This window comes from Mustela lutreola, chromosome 5 (genome assembly GCF_030435805.1).
Source record: "Mustela lutreola isolate mMusLut2 chromosome 5, mMusLut2.pri, whole genome shotgun sequence".
NCBI lineage: Eukaryota > Metazoa > Chordata > Mammalia > Carnivora > Mustelidae > Mustela > Mustela lutreola.
The window spans coordinates 91,974,386-91,992,819 of NC_081294.1; the positions used below are offsets into that span (position 1 = coordinate 91,974,386).

General features: G+C 36.5%; 1 protein-coding gene across 2 annotated transcripts in view; it reads left to right on the forward strand.

The window, feature by feature from the left end:
• Positions 1-18,434, forward strand: part of IPO11 (importin 11) — a 210,303-nt gene that overhangs the window by 163,172 nt on the left and 28,697 nt on the right. For both annotated transcript variants that reach the window (XM_059175079.1, XM_059175080.1), the window contains 2 exons: positions 4,323-4,418; positions 11,216-11,300. In XM_059175079.1, coding sequence (XP_059031062.1) covers positions 4,323-4,418; positions 11,216-11,300 — 181 coding nt within the window. The remainder of the gene's footprint in view (positions 1-4,322; positions 4,419-11,215; positions 11,301-18,434) is intronic.

The window sequence follows — 18,434 nt, forward strand, 5'->3', positions numbered from 1 at the left end:
TGTTTTATAGTTCTCATTTGATTTGTTTCCATTTTAAATGTCTAATCACATTTTAAAGCATTTAATTCAGAAAGATTATTATTATAGGAAAACAAGATTGATTCTTAATTTGCAAAAGACAAGGGTTGAGAGAATTATGTGACTAAAGTGATTATTTGATATTCAAAATTTTATAAAAATACTGTGGGTAAAAAAAATCTAAAAGCTTCATTTTTTAAATGTTACATTTACATATTTGGAGGGAGCATTTTTATAATAAAATGGAGAAAAAAAATTTAACTTCTTTCTTACTTTAAATAAATATGTCTTGTGTGTACCAGGAAGTACAAGCTTTTTTTTTTGCCTTTTTGTTATACCTATTATTTGGGGGTACTTCTCCCAAACTGCTTAATGAGTGGAATTAAGGTACATCTTTTTGTGTTGTTTTGTTTCTGTTTTTCGAACTTCAATGCTTTGAAGAGAGTTACTGTGTGACTTCTTTTACTGACCCCAGAATATGGCATGGGTACTCCCACTTCCCCTCTTGAGTCCTTCCTTCTCCTTCTGGCCTTTCTGAGAGTCATCTTCTCCCATCTTCCCATTCAGAGCCTGCTCCGTGACCTTTCTACTTTGGGCTGTAGTCGTTTTCCCCTTTTCCAAACTTGGAAGTCTGTGGTCAACCCCTCTGGTATCTAATAAGGTACTCCAGCCCAAGCACAGTTTACCCTGTCTGCCGGAATTTAATCCCCCGCCCATACCTGCATCTCTGCTTCCATTGTCCTTCTCTGCAGAATGAGTCACATTCCAGTGAGAAACAGTGACTGCCACTAATGGAGGTTGCCTCACTTCCCTTACCCCTACTAGACAGTCATGTGTCCAAGCCCCTCAGCCAGTAGAACTTGAAATCCCACTGGAGGTCGGGGAGGGAACGGGGCAGGTGAACCCCACTGATCACATGACTGATTTCCTCCTCCAAGTCTGGATGGGGCGTGAATAAGCCGAGCAGAGTTTGGACCTGTATCCTCTGGTCTGTCCCAGTCTGCTTCCATGAGTATCATTTTCCATTCTTTATTCTAATTTTCTTAAAACTTCTTTTTGTCAGTTATTGACTATTTCTAGTTCTTGGCTTTACATAAATTTCAGGTTCCTTAACTCATTAGCTTTCTCTCAGAAGTTTTCAAGCTTTGTTTTGATTTCAGCAGTGTCCTCTTAACAAAATCACCATTCATGAGAGGGGGTGAAGGTAAGCCTTTTGGCAAGAATTGTGTAGTCACTAGATTACCCTATTCATGCAGCATTTTGATTATCAAAATCTGCCCTCAACCTTGAAGGCTCGGGGTGGTGAATGTGCATGTCTGTAGAGGTTCGGTGTTCTACACCTGTATCCTTTATTCAGTTGCTTATGATTACATTTTTCTAATTATGGCAGAGGTAGAACTTTGTACCTTTTTCTCAGAAACATGTGCCTGTGCTGGTAGCATCATCATTGATCAATATGATAATTTGTTGTAAAACCTATGATCAGATGAAATGGTTGTCAAATATATACACTTTTTTTCTCCTTCTGCATTCCTTCCTAAATAACCTTCACCCGCCTCATAGACCATGGTCACTTAGATTGCCAGATATGTGTCAGGAAGATCCATATTCAGTCTTTTGAGAAAATACACTGTACTCAGAATTCTGTTCCACTGATTTCTTAAGAAATTACGGGTTTTCCTGAAGGGGCTGATATTTGGAGGTGATATTAGTAGAGAAGGTAGCTGCTTGCATGGGTTGTCCCTAAAAAGTACTGACAAAGAGGCCTGGTAAACAGCTGTAATTTGGAGGACTTTTGTCTTTTTCAGCTCAACATGATTAGTTGTTGATACCTATCTGGAATGTTCCTATATTAAAAAGGAATTTCAGAATCTGTCTGCCTTAGAATGCTGTAATGGATTAGTGGCCAATTACTTTGCAGTAGGAAGTGAAAATGTCTATATACCCTCCACATATCTATCATACTTCAGTCCAACCTTCATTTTACTGACAAGGAGACCAACATCTGGAGAACTGAATTAAATAACTTCAGTGGGATCACACAGTTAGTGGGTGAAACTTTAGGCCCAATTTTGGTTTCCTAGATTTTCTTCTAGGGTGTTGTTCCCTGAAATGAATAAAGTAGATTGCATGTGTCTTTCTTCAAAGATTTTTAAAGTTCTTATATAAAGGAAGTACCGTGACTTAGAAAATATTTACTCCTGCAATAGAGTACTATATGCACATTAAAATGTATCCGAATATCAACTAATTATTCTTTTGCCCAACTGGTAATTTAGTTGTCTAAAATCGGATCACATTTGAATGTACAGACAAAACGTTTGACTTTACAAAGGTGGGAACATGACCCAAAATACAGTAACTTGGTACTTCTTTACTGAACATTTAAAAAAGTAATCATCTGTGTTAATGCAGAATGAGAAACATGGTATTTCTCTTGTAGGAATGATTCTAGAAGGTCCCTGGACCTTCTAGATTTATTTAGTTATTTAAAATTTATTCAGCTAGTTTTAAATTCAAATAGAATAATTTAGTGTTTCAGTGGATGGTTAAGTACTTTCACTTTTTAAAAGATTCGTTATTGTACAGTTACATGTAGTAAAACTCCTTAAGCATTAAGTTTTCACAGATGTACACAGTGTATAAACACCATAGTATAAAACACTCCTGTCACCCCCAAAAGTTCTCTTAATGTCCCTTTCTTTAGCAACCACTGAACAAATAATATTCCCTTTCCAGAAAGTCACATAAATGGTACGTAGCATTTTGAGTCCGTTTTATTTCCCTTAGCGTAATGTTTTTGAGATTTACCCAAGTTGTTGTATGTATCTTTAGTTCCTCCTTATTGCTGACAACCATTTCGTTGAGTAAGTATCTGACAGTTTGTCTAGCCATTCACTAGTTGATAGACATTTGGGTCATTGGCAGTTTTGAATTACTATGAATAAATCTACCATAAGAACTTACAGATCTGAGGGTACTTGTTTTGGTCTTGGGTAAATATATGGGAATGGGATTGCTAAGTTTTGTGGAGTGTGTTAATTTTATAAAAACTGCTGATATAGTTTCTAAAATGGAAATGCCTTTTTAAAGAATTCTTAACAGCCATATATGAGAAGTCCTATTGTTTTTCATCTTTGTAAGCAATTGGTATTGTCTTCTTAATTTAACTTTTAATTAAAATGTTACTGTGGTTTTAATTTGCATGTCTTTGATGACTATGTTATGTTGAACATATTTTCAGGTACTCCTATAACACCTTTATAGCTTATTCAGTGAAGTGTCTTGAAATCTTTGCCAGTTTTTAAATTGAGTAGTTTTTGTTTTTGTTTTTGTTTTGGTGCAAATAGGGTAGTTTTGTTAAAGCACGGCGACAGGACCCATGGGCAGAAAGAACTGCAGAGTTCTCTTCTTCAGCTTTTAGAGTTCTTTATTTGTTCTGGATTCAGGTGCTTTCTCACATGTTTTATAAATATTTTATCCTAGTCTGTGACTTGTCTTTTTTTTCTAGGCATTATCTTCAGAAGAGTAGAGTTTTTTCCTTGTTTTTGTTGTTGTTTTGTTTTAAGATTTTATTTATTTAAGGGGCGCCTAGGTGGCTCAGTGGGTTAAAGCCTCTGCCTTCAGCTTAGGTCATGATCCCAGGGTCCCGGGATCAAGCCCGTGTCGGGCTCTCTGCTTAACAGGGAGCGTGCTTCCTCCTCTCTCTCTGCCTGCCTCTTTGCCTACTTGTGATCTCTGTCAAATAAATAAATAAATAAATAAATAAATAACCTTTAAAAAATTAAAAAAAAAAAAAAAGATTTATTTATTTGACAGAGACATAGCGAGAGAGGGAACACAAGCAGGGAGAATGGGAGGGAGACAAGCAGGGAGCCCAACATGGGGCTCAATCCCAGGACCCTGGGATCATGACCTGAGCCGAAGGCAGCCGCCCAACTACTGAGCCATCCAGGTGCCCCAGAAGAGTAGAGATTTTTAATCCTCAACATTTTTGTATCTTTAACTTTTTAGCTATAAAACCATCTCAGGTCTATTGTAATAAGTTAAAGAATATTAAACTTATTTTTCCTTTCAGATCTGCCTTTTAGTATTTAAACACTAATACTCTAGTGAAAGAGAAAATTTTAATATTACATGCAAAGGTAAAATTTCTGCTATGAGAAACATATTTTGAAAGTTTTCTTTGTATCTTAGAAGTAAAATTTCTCTTCATGTTTCAGGGGGTAATTCAAAAAGAAAAAAAAAAGGATTACCTGTTAAAATACTCCAGCTAAACCTGTTTTGCTTTTCTTTTATTTTAGTGTCATCCAAGATAAATTCTGTGGGATTATAAATATCTCAGTGGAGGGCCTACATGATGTCATGACAGAAGATCCCGAAACAGGAACTTACAAAGAGTAGGTGGATCATTTAATTGATTGCCCTTGATTAGGGGTGGAGTGTGTGTCGGGGGGGGGTGTGTGTGTGTGTGTGTAATTAATTATGTCCTGCATGATTTTTGTTCACTACTACCATATATACATGGTGTCTTTTTTAAATTTTGTCTTCTATAAAGAAAATTTGGGGTTTTTTTTGCCTCTAATTAGCTTGATCTTGATTGTTAAAGTGAAATGACAAATTGGACTTCAACTTTAATAATAATTTTATGATTTGACATTAGGCTTTTATGTTAGCATATAAATGCCTTTTAAAAAAGAGATTTTATTTATTTGACAGAGACAGCAAGAGAGGAAACACAAACTCGGGGAGTGGGACACAAGAGGGGATGGGGGGCAGGGGTTGGGGCGGCAGGGGGGCAGGAGAGGAGGAAGCAGGCCTCCCACTGAGCAGGGAGCCCAGTGTGGGGCTCTATCCCAGGACTCTGGGATCATGACTTGTGCCGAAGGCAGACCCTTAATGACTGAGCCACGAAGGCACCCCTGTAAGAGCCTTTTAAAAGATGTTTTGAATATGTTCTTTTTTTCAGTTAACAAAGTTCCCCTGCCTGTTAGGCAAGTTATGAGGAAAAGAGGATTGGTAAACATCTTCTATTTGTATTTGCTTGATAGAAGCATCCCTGGCACCTTTACATATTAGAGTCATGTGGTACTTGACCAGTCTTAAAAGAGAATGGTTAAAATGACATTGTTGGGGGCACCCGGGTGGCTCAGTTAGTTAAGTGTCTGTCTTTGGCTCAGGTCATGATAGAATCTTACGACTATGAATATTGTATATTTATCCATAATATGTGACAAAGTTTATAACTGTGAAATGTTTAGGATACAATCAAATGTTCCTCGGCCTCTTTGGAGTATATAATTTAGGAGACAGATGTGTCTAATAGCACAATGAAAACACTAGGAATGAGTAAAGGCACTTACATATGTGTTGAACAAAGCACACGAAACAGTAGAATTCTAGCTTGTGCTCTAATAGTGAAGAAAAAGGCACTGTGTGTTAGAGTCTTCGCGAAGGGATAGGGCTTAGAATATAGGAAATGGACATAAGTGTAGTATGGTATAAGTGGAAGGGATGAGAGTCAGGAAGTTGTTAGAAATAAAGTTGAGAAATGAGTGTAGGTTCATTATTTTCAAGATTAGGATACAGAGGCTGAGAAAAGTGCAGTGACACAGCAGATAAGTACAGGAGTCAAGACTAGAACGATGGTGTTCTGACTCATGATGCCAAGCTCAGCAAGGAAGAAAGTTTTGGTTTGGAAGGGGAAAGTGTTGGGCATAAGGAAAGCAGACTGACTAGGAGACCATTATTGGGATCCAGACTACAAAGGCCTAGACTTGAGGGCCATGGTACTTGGGTAGCTAGGACGTAAAACCATTGTTCCCCTCCCCAGAATTATTTGGTCACTGCTTTTTACCCTGGGATGGTATTTGGCATATGAAAATACAGTGGAGAAATTATTTTCCTGGCTTTTCTAGGTTTTCTAAGAGAAGTTAGACTGATCTGTGATAATCTTCCTATTCTGTAATTTGTGCAGCACATAGAGTTCTCTCTCTTTCTCTTTTTTTTTTTTTAACTACATAGAGTTCTAAAAATTATAGTCCATCAGACTGTAGGGTATAAATTGACTTTCAGAAAAGGGCGCATGAGAAACATAAATATTATGTAGCTACCTTATCCTTCAGCTTCCCCTTCCTGTTTATTGGAACAGTTTATTCAAAGAGAGTTAATATTTTTAGTTCTATTGAATTCCTTTTTTATTTTAAGTATAGAATAAATTAGAGCAAAGGAAGAAAACCCTGTTTTTTTGTTTTTACCTCTATTAAGTAGCATATTAGTCAGGGTTTTCCATATAGACAGAGCCAATAGGAGAGATATCTATATTTATATTTATATAAATGTAAATAGATTTATTATAAAAAATTGACTCATACAATTAGTGAGTCTCAGAAGTCCCAAGATCTCCAGTTGGCAAACTAGAGTATAGTTTCAGTTCAAGTCCAAAGGCCTAAAAGCAGGAGAGCCAGTAGTGTAAGTTCTAGTCTGAATCATAAAGCCAGAGAAGACTGATGTTCAAACTAAAAGACAGGCAGAGAGTGTGAATTCTCTTTTAACTAGACCTTTTATTCTCTTCAGGCTTCCACTGATTAAGACTCACCCACATTGGGGAGGGCAGTCTGTTGTGCTCACTGTACAAATTCACATGTTAATCTCATCTAGAAACACTCAGGATAATATTAACCAATAATCCTTGTATCCTGCAGTTCAGTCAAGTTGATATATTTAGCCACAATAATGAAACCTGGTTGACAGATCATCTCTTTCTTCAGACTTGTTTATGCCGGACATTGTGCCTTGTGAAGAAGCAGCTGAGGCTCTGTCCTGAAGGAGTCCACTGCCTAGAAGGGGAAATGGGGACCAGTGGAGCAATACCAGCTACAGAAGAAGAAGGGTTTTGGGGAAACTGAACACCTTCTGAGAATATGAGGTGGATTAGAGCCAACTAGTAAAGTAACCTGAAAAGGGTTTTGGACTAGCTTGTATAGTCAGTGGAGGTTCATTTCACAGTTTCAAAGTTGAAGTAAGAAGAAAAGAATTATATGTCAGAAGAGTCACTTGGGTCTATTGTAGAGGACGACAGGGAGGGATGGAAAGGCTCACACTGAGTGGGCTTAGACCACTGAAACAACCTGGGAATGCACATTTCCCTTCCCCAGTCCAGACCCATTATATCAGAATCTTTGGGGCTAGAGCAGTAGAATCTGCATTGTAAACAGGAACACTGGATGATTCGTGTGCCCTTTAAAAATTGAGGATGTGCTGTCTGGGAGATGGAGAAGCCCTTCAGGTAGCTATCATACTACTGTTGATATGAATTTGAGATAGATTGTGGAGGAAGAATTGGCAGGTAGGAAATGATGACAGGTGGGTGTGGCTAGAGAGTTGACAAGTATTTATAGTTTAGTGGACATGACATACATAAATTTTGTAAGATAATGGTGCTATACCTAGCAACCTGTATCTGTTTTTTATGCTTTAATATGTCTTCATACTGTATTCTCATAGGCATTTAAAAACTAAATGTAACATTTTATGTGAGGAAATTGGAGGTGGGTTTTTATTTGCTCTTAAGATGGTACCATTTTTTACATAGTAGAAAAGTTTATCTTCCAAGGTAAATGGGTAGTTAGTTAACAGTTGACTGTTACTGGACTTGATACTGGTATTTCTTAAGAATGGTATATAAAATGAATCCATTTCGAAGAAAGAAGAGTTCTATTTTCAGAGTTTAAGAATCTGGATTTTTTTTTTTTTTTTTTTTTTTTTTTTAGTTGAAGTGTAATTGACGTGTAACATTGTGTTAGTTTTAGGTGTACAATTAATGATTCAGTATTTGTGTTTATTATTAAATGATTACCGCAGTTAAGTCTAGTTAACATCCATCACCATACGTAGTTAATAATTTTTTTTCTTGTAATGAGGATTTTTAAAGTTAATTCTCTAAGTACCTTTTATATATGCAGTACAGTGTTATTAACTATGGTTACTGTGCTATATATTGTATCTCCATGACTTACCTACTTTACCATCGTTTGACCCCTTTTACGTACCCATTTTGTCCACCTGCCACAACTCTTCTAACTCTTGCAACCACTAGTCTGCTCTCTGAGTTTTGCGTTTAGTTTGATGTGGAGTTCCACATGTATATTTTTGCTTTTGTTGCCTTTGCTTTTGAGTCACATCAAAAAAATCATCACCTGAAGACTGATGTCATGTATAAGTGGCTAGAATTTCTTAAATGTGCTCTGTTGAAAGCAGTCATGGTTAGGGGCGCCTGGGTGGCTCAGGAGTTAAGTCCCTTGGGCTCAGGTCATGATCCCAGGGTTCTGGGATCCAGTCCCTTGTCCAGCTCTCTGCTCAGTGGGAAGCCTGCTTCTCTCTCTCCCATTCTCCCTGCTTGTGTTCCCTTTCTCTCTGTCTCTCTCTCTGTCAAATAAATAAATAAAATCTAAAAAAAAAAAGGCAGAATAAGATTGCCATGATGCCTGTCAAGCCACTGTCACTAGGGGTTGGAATCAGCTTTTACTGAAGCGAATGGGAACATGGATGCATATAGAGGCATGGAAAAGGAAGATAATAGAGAAATTCAGGGTTATTTTAAGAAGGAGAATGGTTACATAATCAACCAAAGTGCCCACTGCAGATCAGTTGAATATTGCTCTCAGTTCTAGTTTTATTGTGACATTCCAAAGTGAGTTTGTTTAGATTAAATGAAAGGTTTTATTGGATGTTCCTTTTAAGTTAGAAATAATTTATAAAATTTGATTTAATTTTTTCAGTGTTCCAAAATTCATTGTTTATGCACCACACCCAGTGCTCCATGCAATACGTGCCCTCCTTAATACCCATTACCAGACTCACCCAACCCTCCATTCCTCTCCCCTCCAAAACCCTCCGTTTGTTTCTCAGAGTCCACAGTCTCTCATGGTTTGTCTCCCCCTCCAATTTCCCCCAACTCCCTTCTCCTCTCCATCTCCCAATGTCCTCCGTGTTATTCCTTATGCTCCACAAGTAAGCAAAATCATATGATAATTGACTGTCTCTGCTTAACGTATTTCACTCAGCATAATCTCTTCCCATTCCCATCCATGTTGATACAAAAGTTGGGTATTCATCCTTTCTGATGGAGGCCCAACATTCCATTATATATATGGTCCATATCTTCCTTATCCATTTGTCTGTTGAAGGACATCTTTGTTCTTTCTTTAGACTTTATGCCAGTTTGGCTACTGTGCTGCTATGAATATTGGTGTACAGATGACCCTTCTTTAGAAATACTTTAATGTTGCATGTTAACAGTGTTGGTTGTTTCATTGTTTAGAGTTTCTTGTTAGGAAGGATGCTGATTTAGCTGGGTGAAGTGCCTGGATCTATTTAGTGAGTAAGTATAGGATGTGAAAGGTATGTGGCTGCCCAGGTTCACATATTAGTTGTCCCTATTTTAGACTTTTTAAAAAAATTATTATTATTATCATTATTACATTCATTGCCTATATATTTTAGCTTATTAGAAATCTGTTAATTCCCACCATGCCTTTTATGTAAAATATGATTCCCTATCTTTAATATTTGTCAAAAAAATAAGATTTGACTTTTAATTGGAAATTTAGCTGCAGGAGAGAATTTCATCTTTAGGTTTTTCAAATTCATTTTTTTTCCCCTCTCAATTTACACCTTCCAGAGACCCAAGTGAATGCAGTTTGCAGAATTGCAAAGGATAAATGTTCTGCCCTCTCAATAATTTTTGGTCTCTGGAAAAAAATTGTATGTGTTAATGTGTATTCATATTAAGAATATACTCCATTATTTATCTGATAAATCGTTTAGGGAAAGGAGAACAATTAGTTTTTACTCTTCAAGTAAGTTAACAGATTGAGGAATGTGGTGAAGGAATTTCATGCAACATGAAGCATACTTTCCTGAAGATCAGATTCACTGCAGTTAGAATTCAGATCTGCAGCAGGCATAAAATGGCTAATATGAAGGAACTCCTTACTCTTCAGTTTAAAATATAAAGTGGGAGTTAGGTTGTTTTCTAGATTTGGGCTGAGATAATAATAGAATTTCTCACTTTGTGCCGAGTCCCTTGGCGAGCTAGTTGTACTGTGTCATTCTATTGTATCGTGGTAGATGAAAGCATTGCAACTTCAAGAGGTTAAGACCATGTGGCAGGTTAGGAATTAAGCTCTTGCTGTTTCTGATCGCAGTTTAAGGTTCTAACTATTTGAGTGCGCTGGTATGCACTGACTGGGTCCCAAGTAGTTGTTCTAAAAGTTGATTTTTTTTTTAATGGTGGGGAATAGGGGAAGGGATGCGCCTATCCTCTGCAAGAGTGGATCCTAATCAAGTTTCTGGTGTCAGCACTTGTCTTTAACCTTGAATTAAAAGTTATTTACACAGCTCAGTCAGGAGTTAAGTTTCTTCTGTACTTGCTACAAAACATAAGAGAAACCAAACTTTCTTTGCCACAGTTTATTGGTTAGGAACCTTTGACTCATAAATTACTGAATTCTGCTGTTCTGAATTAGGAAGCAGTGAGGTTTACTCCATCAACTGGATTCACTAGGCAATATTTATTTCTTGTCTCCCTGGAAGAGAGAAACTATTGACTGAATAGGAAACTGTATTTCTATTATCTCTGTTAATGGTGAAAAGCGGTGGTGCAGATAATCTAAATAAAATGATTTATAACTGTCCTGTGGGTACAAGTGCTCTAGGGACAAGTTCCCCATTTGGAGCACAGAGCACAGTATTGCATAATTAATGTTGTTTTAATGATGTTATTATTTAAATTATTGCTATTGTTATGAAGCATGTATAATAATCTACAGACATATGAAGATTGGTGGTAACAGAAGTGTTAATTTTAATTAAATATCTGTAAGTATCATCTTTTAGAAAAATGTAAAGGGTATACCTTGCTTTGTCAAGTGATGTATGGCTTAAAAATCACATATCTATAAATTCTTTACAACTGCTTCCTTAAATTCTCAAGTGATCTAAAATAGTTCGATATGGCCTTTTTTTCTAAAAAATGAGGTATATTTTTGTAAGTAAGTCTTAAAATGATCAACTTATCTAGCTTTTTCTCACATTGTAGTACATAAAAGCATTAATGTTCCAGTGGTTTTCAGGGTTTGTTTTAGCATGTTAGTGACATTTTTTATTTACTTAAAACTTCTTTTTTTTAATGTAGCTGTATGTTAATGTCTCATCTTGAAGAACCAAAGGTTACAGAAGATGAAGAACCACCCACAGAACAGGATAAGAGAAAAAAGATGGTAAGTTAAAAAGTAACTTTTAAAATTTGAAAGAACCATTTATTATTATATTCTTTAAGTTTGAAAATGTCTGTTGGTCAATTCATCCATGTATCTTTCCCCTGTTGTAGAATTAATGTAAGCTGAGCTTTGAAATTTGGAGTGTACTTCTAAAACAGATAAATTATGTTCCTAGTAGTCCTAGTACAGGAAGTAGAGTTAAACTCTTAATCTCAAATAGCTTTTTTTGTCTTATCAGAGCAAAGGGTTTACTCTTTCACTTACAGAAAACATATGACTCTCAAAACTCAATTAAGTTGTAATGCTTACTTTTCAGTTTTGAGGAGATTTACTGAAATTGCTTCATTCCCTGTTAACTCATGAATTTTCATAATGAATTTTTTTCTGAGACAATCATAGGCCTTTATAAAAATTCCTTTAAGTTAACTGCTAAATAGAAACAAAAACAATTAGAAACCTCTAAAATTTTCTGCCTTTAAAATTCTTTGTAATCTTGAACTTTTAAATGTTTACTTTGACACATGAATATAAAATAGCTACATAAGTCAACTTTTTCCTGTTTCCTCATGGAATCTCTCTGGTCCCCTGGCCTCACTGTTACTGATTGCATTGTGCTTTCTTTTTGTCATTTGCCCTTGAGAACAACAGTAATATCCCTCAAAAACAGAGTAAAGAAATCTGTATATATGATGGCCATGGGATACCGCTGAATGCCTAGTAATTCCCGGTGATCGTTATTTTGGTCTGCTCATGACATTCCCTCCTTGAATTATGCCGCACTAACTCACAGGGGGCTCCAATTGTCCTCAGGGTGGAGCTGATCCTGCGCGGCCCTGACAGCCTCCTTTTATTTTATTTTTCTGAATTTTTTAAATTAAAAAAATTTTTTTTAACTTTTTTTTTTTTATGTTCAGTTAGCCAGCATATAGTACATCATTAGTTTTTGATGTAGTGTTCAGTGATTCATTAGTTGTGTATAACAGCCTTCTTTTAAACCCTGTTAGAGTTTAATCCATTCTATCTGGCATTTTCGCTGGAGTGATGATAGCCTTTCAGTATAGCCTAACAGTTTGTCTTCTCCTTCCTTGTCTCCACTTTTTAAAGCACTGAATATATAATTGGTGTTATGGAAACTATAACATCTTCCTTCATAAGAGTCTAAACTTGTAAATGAGTAATAGGTATTCTGCTTTTATTCATTCCTCAGCTTTTATGCACACTTTATTCATGTCATTCTGCTTGATTGACCCTTAGCAAATTCATCTACTCAGATCTATTTTTCATCCTCTAGAGAATCCTCTGTAACAGCACATAGTACTAATTCTAATCCTAACTGGGTTTTGAGGGCAAGTGAAATACTACATAAAGGAACAGTGTATGAGCATGGTTTCAGAAATGACACTTCAGGTTTCTTGTTTCATTTTTGTGATTTTAAGTATTATTTGAGAGCTGGTTGTTTTATCATTATTGTTCTAATCATAGGCAATATTATTTTACAGAACAACCATTATTTTTTCCAGGGGTTGATTTTATTTGAAATTAGTCATCACAGTAGCTTTTTGATATAGATTTATATCATCTCTACTAAGATTTCCAGTGCCTTAGACTTAGAGCATTAGTCTAATACTGATGATACCTCAGCATTTATGGTTAATGCTGGGATTATTTATCTTAGCCTTGAATAGGTCTAATTATGAATACCATGATAATTTTCTATAACTTTTCAGTAGCGATATTAGTTTCCTTGTATCTTCAGGGTTACCAGTATAAATAATGTATTTTTTCAGTAATTGTATCATCATTCTTATACTGTGTTGTCTTTAACATGAGAAATTTTTTGAGAACTATCTAGGTGTGTCCTGGTTGTAATTTCAAAGGGAAAAATGTTTGCTGGTAGATGACTATTAACTATTATTTAAAATGAAAACCAATCTAGTGTCATAGGGCTTTTCATTTTAAAGTGAAACTGTTCACTTACAAGGAAGAAAAAGTATGACTGCTTGGTTTCTCAATTACATAATTAAAAGTTAGATTTACTTACTGCCATTGTTGTCTTCAAGTGGTCCCTAAAATGTGGTGTCTGCATTTCAGTAGCTGCTTTGCAGAGGATAGCAGCAGTGATTGTAATTCTGAACAGTGGATGATTAACATTACGTCGAATGTGCCAGGTGACGTTGCATGGATTTCTGAGCATTCTCATAGTTTGCTTTAAATAAGGGTGAAATTTCCATCCAGGAAAGCTCTTTAGCTGTCCAGACTTCTGATCTAGCCCTTTTTCATCCAGCTCCTGTCTATACTACCTGTTTGGGGGGAACTAATGGAAAGTCCAGTGCATTCATTTTATTTCATCTCATTCCTAGGTCTCTCTCTATCCACTGTGCTCCAGGACTAGAACAATAATTTTGTGACTTCTTCCATAAATAATTAAGCTAATACATTAACATTTTAAGTTGCTTATAATTTCTGTTTTGTGACGTGTGAAGTTGTACTTTTCCAGATTTAAGTTTTTGAGCATATTACGCTTTCTGGCAACTTGGTGGTACTGACTGAGAAGGCATTCTTAATGAAACGTTTGATACAGTAAGAAAGGCTGTGTTAATGAGGTATTTCTGATCACACTTTCATGTTAAATATTTCTCAGTTTAAGCCCCAGAAATATATTAGTGATCTGCTTCTAGACATAATAATCTAATTTCATATATACTTACTAGATGCTTTAGTTGGTAATGTCACTATAGATAAGCTTGAACATTATTAAAACTAACTAACTTTGGGGCACCTGGGTGACTCAGTTGGTTAATCGTCCAGCTCTTGGTTTTTGGCTCACGTCATGATTTGGGGGTTATGGGATCAAGCCCCGTGCTGGGCTCCGCGCTCAACATGAAGTCTGCTTGAGATTCTTTCTCCCTCTCCCTTTGTTCCCCTTTCCCACTTGTGAGCATGTGCTCTCTCTCTAAAATAAATTAATAAATCTTTAAAAACAAAACAAAACTACACTAACTTATCATTTTCCTGTGCTGGTAGAGCATTAGCAAAAATAATGGTCTATCCAGACATGATCGCTTTACATGACTTTGAAGTAGTAATATTAATATCTTATCTGCATAACATTATCTTTTTTTTTTTTTAAGATTTTGTGTATTTATTTGACAGAGAGAGATCACAAATAGGCGGAGAGGCAGGCAGAGAGAGAGGAAGGGAAGCAGGCTCCCCGCTGAGCAGAGAGCCTGATGAGGGGCTCAATCCCAGGACCCTGGGATCAGGACCTGAGCCGAAGGCAGAGGCTTTAACCCACTGAGCCACCCAGGTGCTCCACATTATCTTTTTTTTTTTTTTTTTAAGATTTTATTTATTTATTTGACAGACAGAAATCACAAGTAGGCAGAAAGGCAGGGCAAGAGAGAGGGAGAGGAGGAAGCAGGCTCCCTGCTGAGCAGAGAGCCTGATGCGGGGCTCGATCCCAGGACCCAGGGATTACGACCTGAGCCCAAGGCAGAGGCTTTAACCCACTGAGCCACCCAGGCGCCCCCCACATTATCTTTTTTTTTAAAGAATTTTTTTTAGAGTGTCATCTGACTTAGTCCTGTAACAATTTTATGATCAGATATTGATGAGGAAACCAAGTGACAGAGAAGTTGCCTCTTACTCAAGAGTTACAGATTCTAGAAAGTAAAATTAGAACTGAGCTTTCTTGACTCCTAGCCTGATCCATTCTTTATGGTTTTGATTTCTAAAATTTCTGTAGCTTCTGAAATGTTCTGAGAAACTCCACATACCATTTTGCTGAAACCATACAATGTACGGGAACTACATGTTTAAGAGGGAAGTGCCAGCTTAAAACACAGCTTAGCTACCACAAGTCACTGGAATTGGAATTAGATCTTTAGATTAAGTATAGTTTGTCATGTTCTCATGATTAGCATGGCTAGGAAACAGGTGGTTTATTAATTTATATATTTGCTTTACTTTTACAGTTAAATGTAGTTTGCAGTTATATGTGTGTGTGTATATATACATGTATTATTATATATGATTATATAATATATATTATATATATACTATAAAGAAGAGCTAGAGAAATTATCTTGAAGAATACCCATTGAGAGAGATCAATTTCAGGGAGAAGGTTAATGATAATTCACAAAGATGCTAATTATTTTGTGAGTAACATTGAGTATTTACTGCATTTAAGTATTATTTTAAGTTTTTTGTATAATTATTGAATGCTCACTATGTGATAACACTATTCTTGAAATTGAGCATATGGCAGTGAATGGAGCTTAGAGCCCAAAGAAATGATTTATGTATAATAACAATGTGAAGTTTATGAAGATTAAGTGATAAACATCAGAGTAGTTTTATAAATTCATAGCATGCTCATGAAACGTGGCAGTTTTATATATTGTGTTGCTAGAAGTATATTTTTACTGTGTTTCAATAGCCCTTACTTCATTGACAGTAACTGTTTTCTCTCTGTCTGTCTGTCACTCTCTCTTTTCTCAGTTTTATAGATCTTTGCAGGCCTCTTACTTGATTAGTTTTTTTCAAGAGAAATATCATTTGGGAACTCTTTTAACAGTTTTCAGGATAATTTGTACTTGCAATGAATTTGATTTATTTTTCATCTTTTATGTACACGTGTGGGAATATATCTTAATGTATTTTAGAAAAAAATTTAGAGCTGTCTCAAGAATAGGAACTATTATTTTTCCATTATCTCTCTCAAGAGGTAGATTAGAATTGAAAACATTTGTGCGATATTACAAACCAATGGAAATAAAATTTTAACATGTTGTACTTTACTTTTAAGCTGTTGTTTGCTGAGTGAAATCTGCAGGTGAATTTTTACTGGTTTGTAATCAAGTCTTAAGCTTTTGATAGGCTCAAATATTTGTATGACTAGCAAGAGTTTTAAATTTTAACTTGTACCTTATATAGGTTAAATTTTAACTTGTACCTCATATAGGTCAAACAGAATCTACAGCGTACCTGAGCTAAATTTGGGGTGGAACTAAGTATTTGTAGGCCAAATGACATTAGCAAACCTGGCATCACAGTCTTTTGTTTTGGCTGTAGCATATCAAACCAGCAAATGTCTTTTAGGTTGGGTTGCATTTTATTTGATAAACTCAACGAGATCCTGAGTCTCATGCAAATAGAGTAGATCCTGAGCATGCCTTGCATATTGCCTCTGAATGAGTAACATCTCCTGTATTCCTGTTGCCAAATGTGGCACTCCATCAGGGAGGCACTAGAGTACAGCACTGTGGGAATGGAATTGTCTGAAAGTCAGAGCTAACAGTTTTTTCCCCTTTTTGAGGATAGGTAGACCACCTCAGCTTTCACCTTTCCCTCCCTCTCCTGTTTCCTCCTCCCCTGAGCTCATCCTGCATCCTGTGGTCAACTCTTCTCGAGAACTTTTGTTTGCCTAACTACTAAATGCACCAGCGTTCCTTAGACTTCTACTTAGTAGAATTTAGAATACATTGTCAGAGGGAAAGTTAACCTGTTATCTCTTGAAAATATTCCATCATACTGTTTTATAAATGTTCAGTCAAAATGCAGTGTTAGCAGGGCACCCTTTGATAGTGGTTGGGTTGGGAAGTTGTAAACTCTTCCAGCATGATTTTGATCACTGAGAACCAGTCAAGTGATTGTTTCACTGACCTCTTTTGCCTCTAAAAAAAACTCAACAGAGCTAGTAGAAGGAATCATATTTGGCTGTCACTAATAAGGTACTGTGTTTTTCTTAGTTAACTAATAGTAATCTTGAAATTTACACACAAAAGGCATTTTTATTTTTCAGATAATATCATGAGATTAAGCCATCATCTTATTGGTAGTTTCTGAACTGCTTTTGAGAATCCTTTCCCTATTACATTCAGTAATCAAGGTAAATACCATATTGTTGAAAATAACTCTTTCTTATTCAGCTTGTGTGCATTGTCATGCTAAGTTACAACTTTAGAGAGCTTTCTTGTTGCTTTTTCTCACTGTGCCCAGTTGAACTACATTGTTCCCCCTCCACTTTCTTGCTACATCTTGACCTCCTCCTAATTTAGAACTGATCCTCATCCATAGTCCTAAACTCTGACCTTTCTCTGTCACAACCTCTTCTTCCTTACGAACCATTCCTTGTGTCCTGGAAATTCTGTTTTGTGCTTTTATCTGAAGTCCTATAATTACTCTTATTTTCATAGTCTTTACACAATCTTATTTTCACAAACTCTCTTATCTTTTAACCTAGATTTTCTTGTTTTTCTGCTGCTTTTATCTTTGGACAATGCGTAGCTTTTGCCACCCCACTAAACTTGTGCTACTAAATTTGTAAGCCAGAAATCAGGCTTACGTATATCTTAAAAAACTTCACATGTTGTTTTGGTGTCCAGCCAGGGTTGCGAACCACTTTAATAGGAATTAAAGTCCCTGCCAGTCTTTGATGGACTTCTGCACCGTGTTCTGCCCACGCTTTTGAGCCCTATCTTCCTTTTCCCCACTCTTGTTTCCTAAACCAGTCGACTTGTTTCCATACACATTACACGTTTTCTTGCCTCTCTTACAGCACTCTCAGACGAGTCCTTACATGTAGAGGCGCCTCTTCATCCTCATTCTCTTCACTCAGCTTAGTTATTTGCTATTTTCCTCACGAGGCACCCTCTCTACTCACTGATTTCCCTTCCTAGCCATGCGTAGTTACAGAAATGGTGCTTGCCTCTCCTGGACTTACGTAGCGTCTTCTCTATACATCTCAACTGTCCATACCACCTCTATATAACCTACAACTCAAATCTGTGATCTCCTTGAAATTAGGAACGATGTCTCACTTATCTTTGTCTATGTATGTGCATATATCTTTGTCTATTACAGTAAAGCTTTGTTGAATAAACGTTTCTTGCATTACATATTAATGATTCTTTAACTGTGGCATTCTCTTTAATACTTAAGGCACCTTAAGAAAATCAGTTAGCCAATAGTATGTGCAAGCAAACAGCGGAATTTTTTCTCCTGTTTTACCTTTTAGTTGAAAAGATTAACTCTAGGGGCGCCTGGGTGGCTCTGGGTTGGGCCTCTGCCTTCGGCTTAGGTTATAATCTCAGGGGTCCTGGGATCGAGTCCCACATGGGGCTCTCTGCT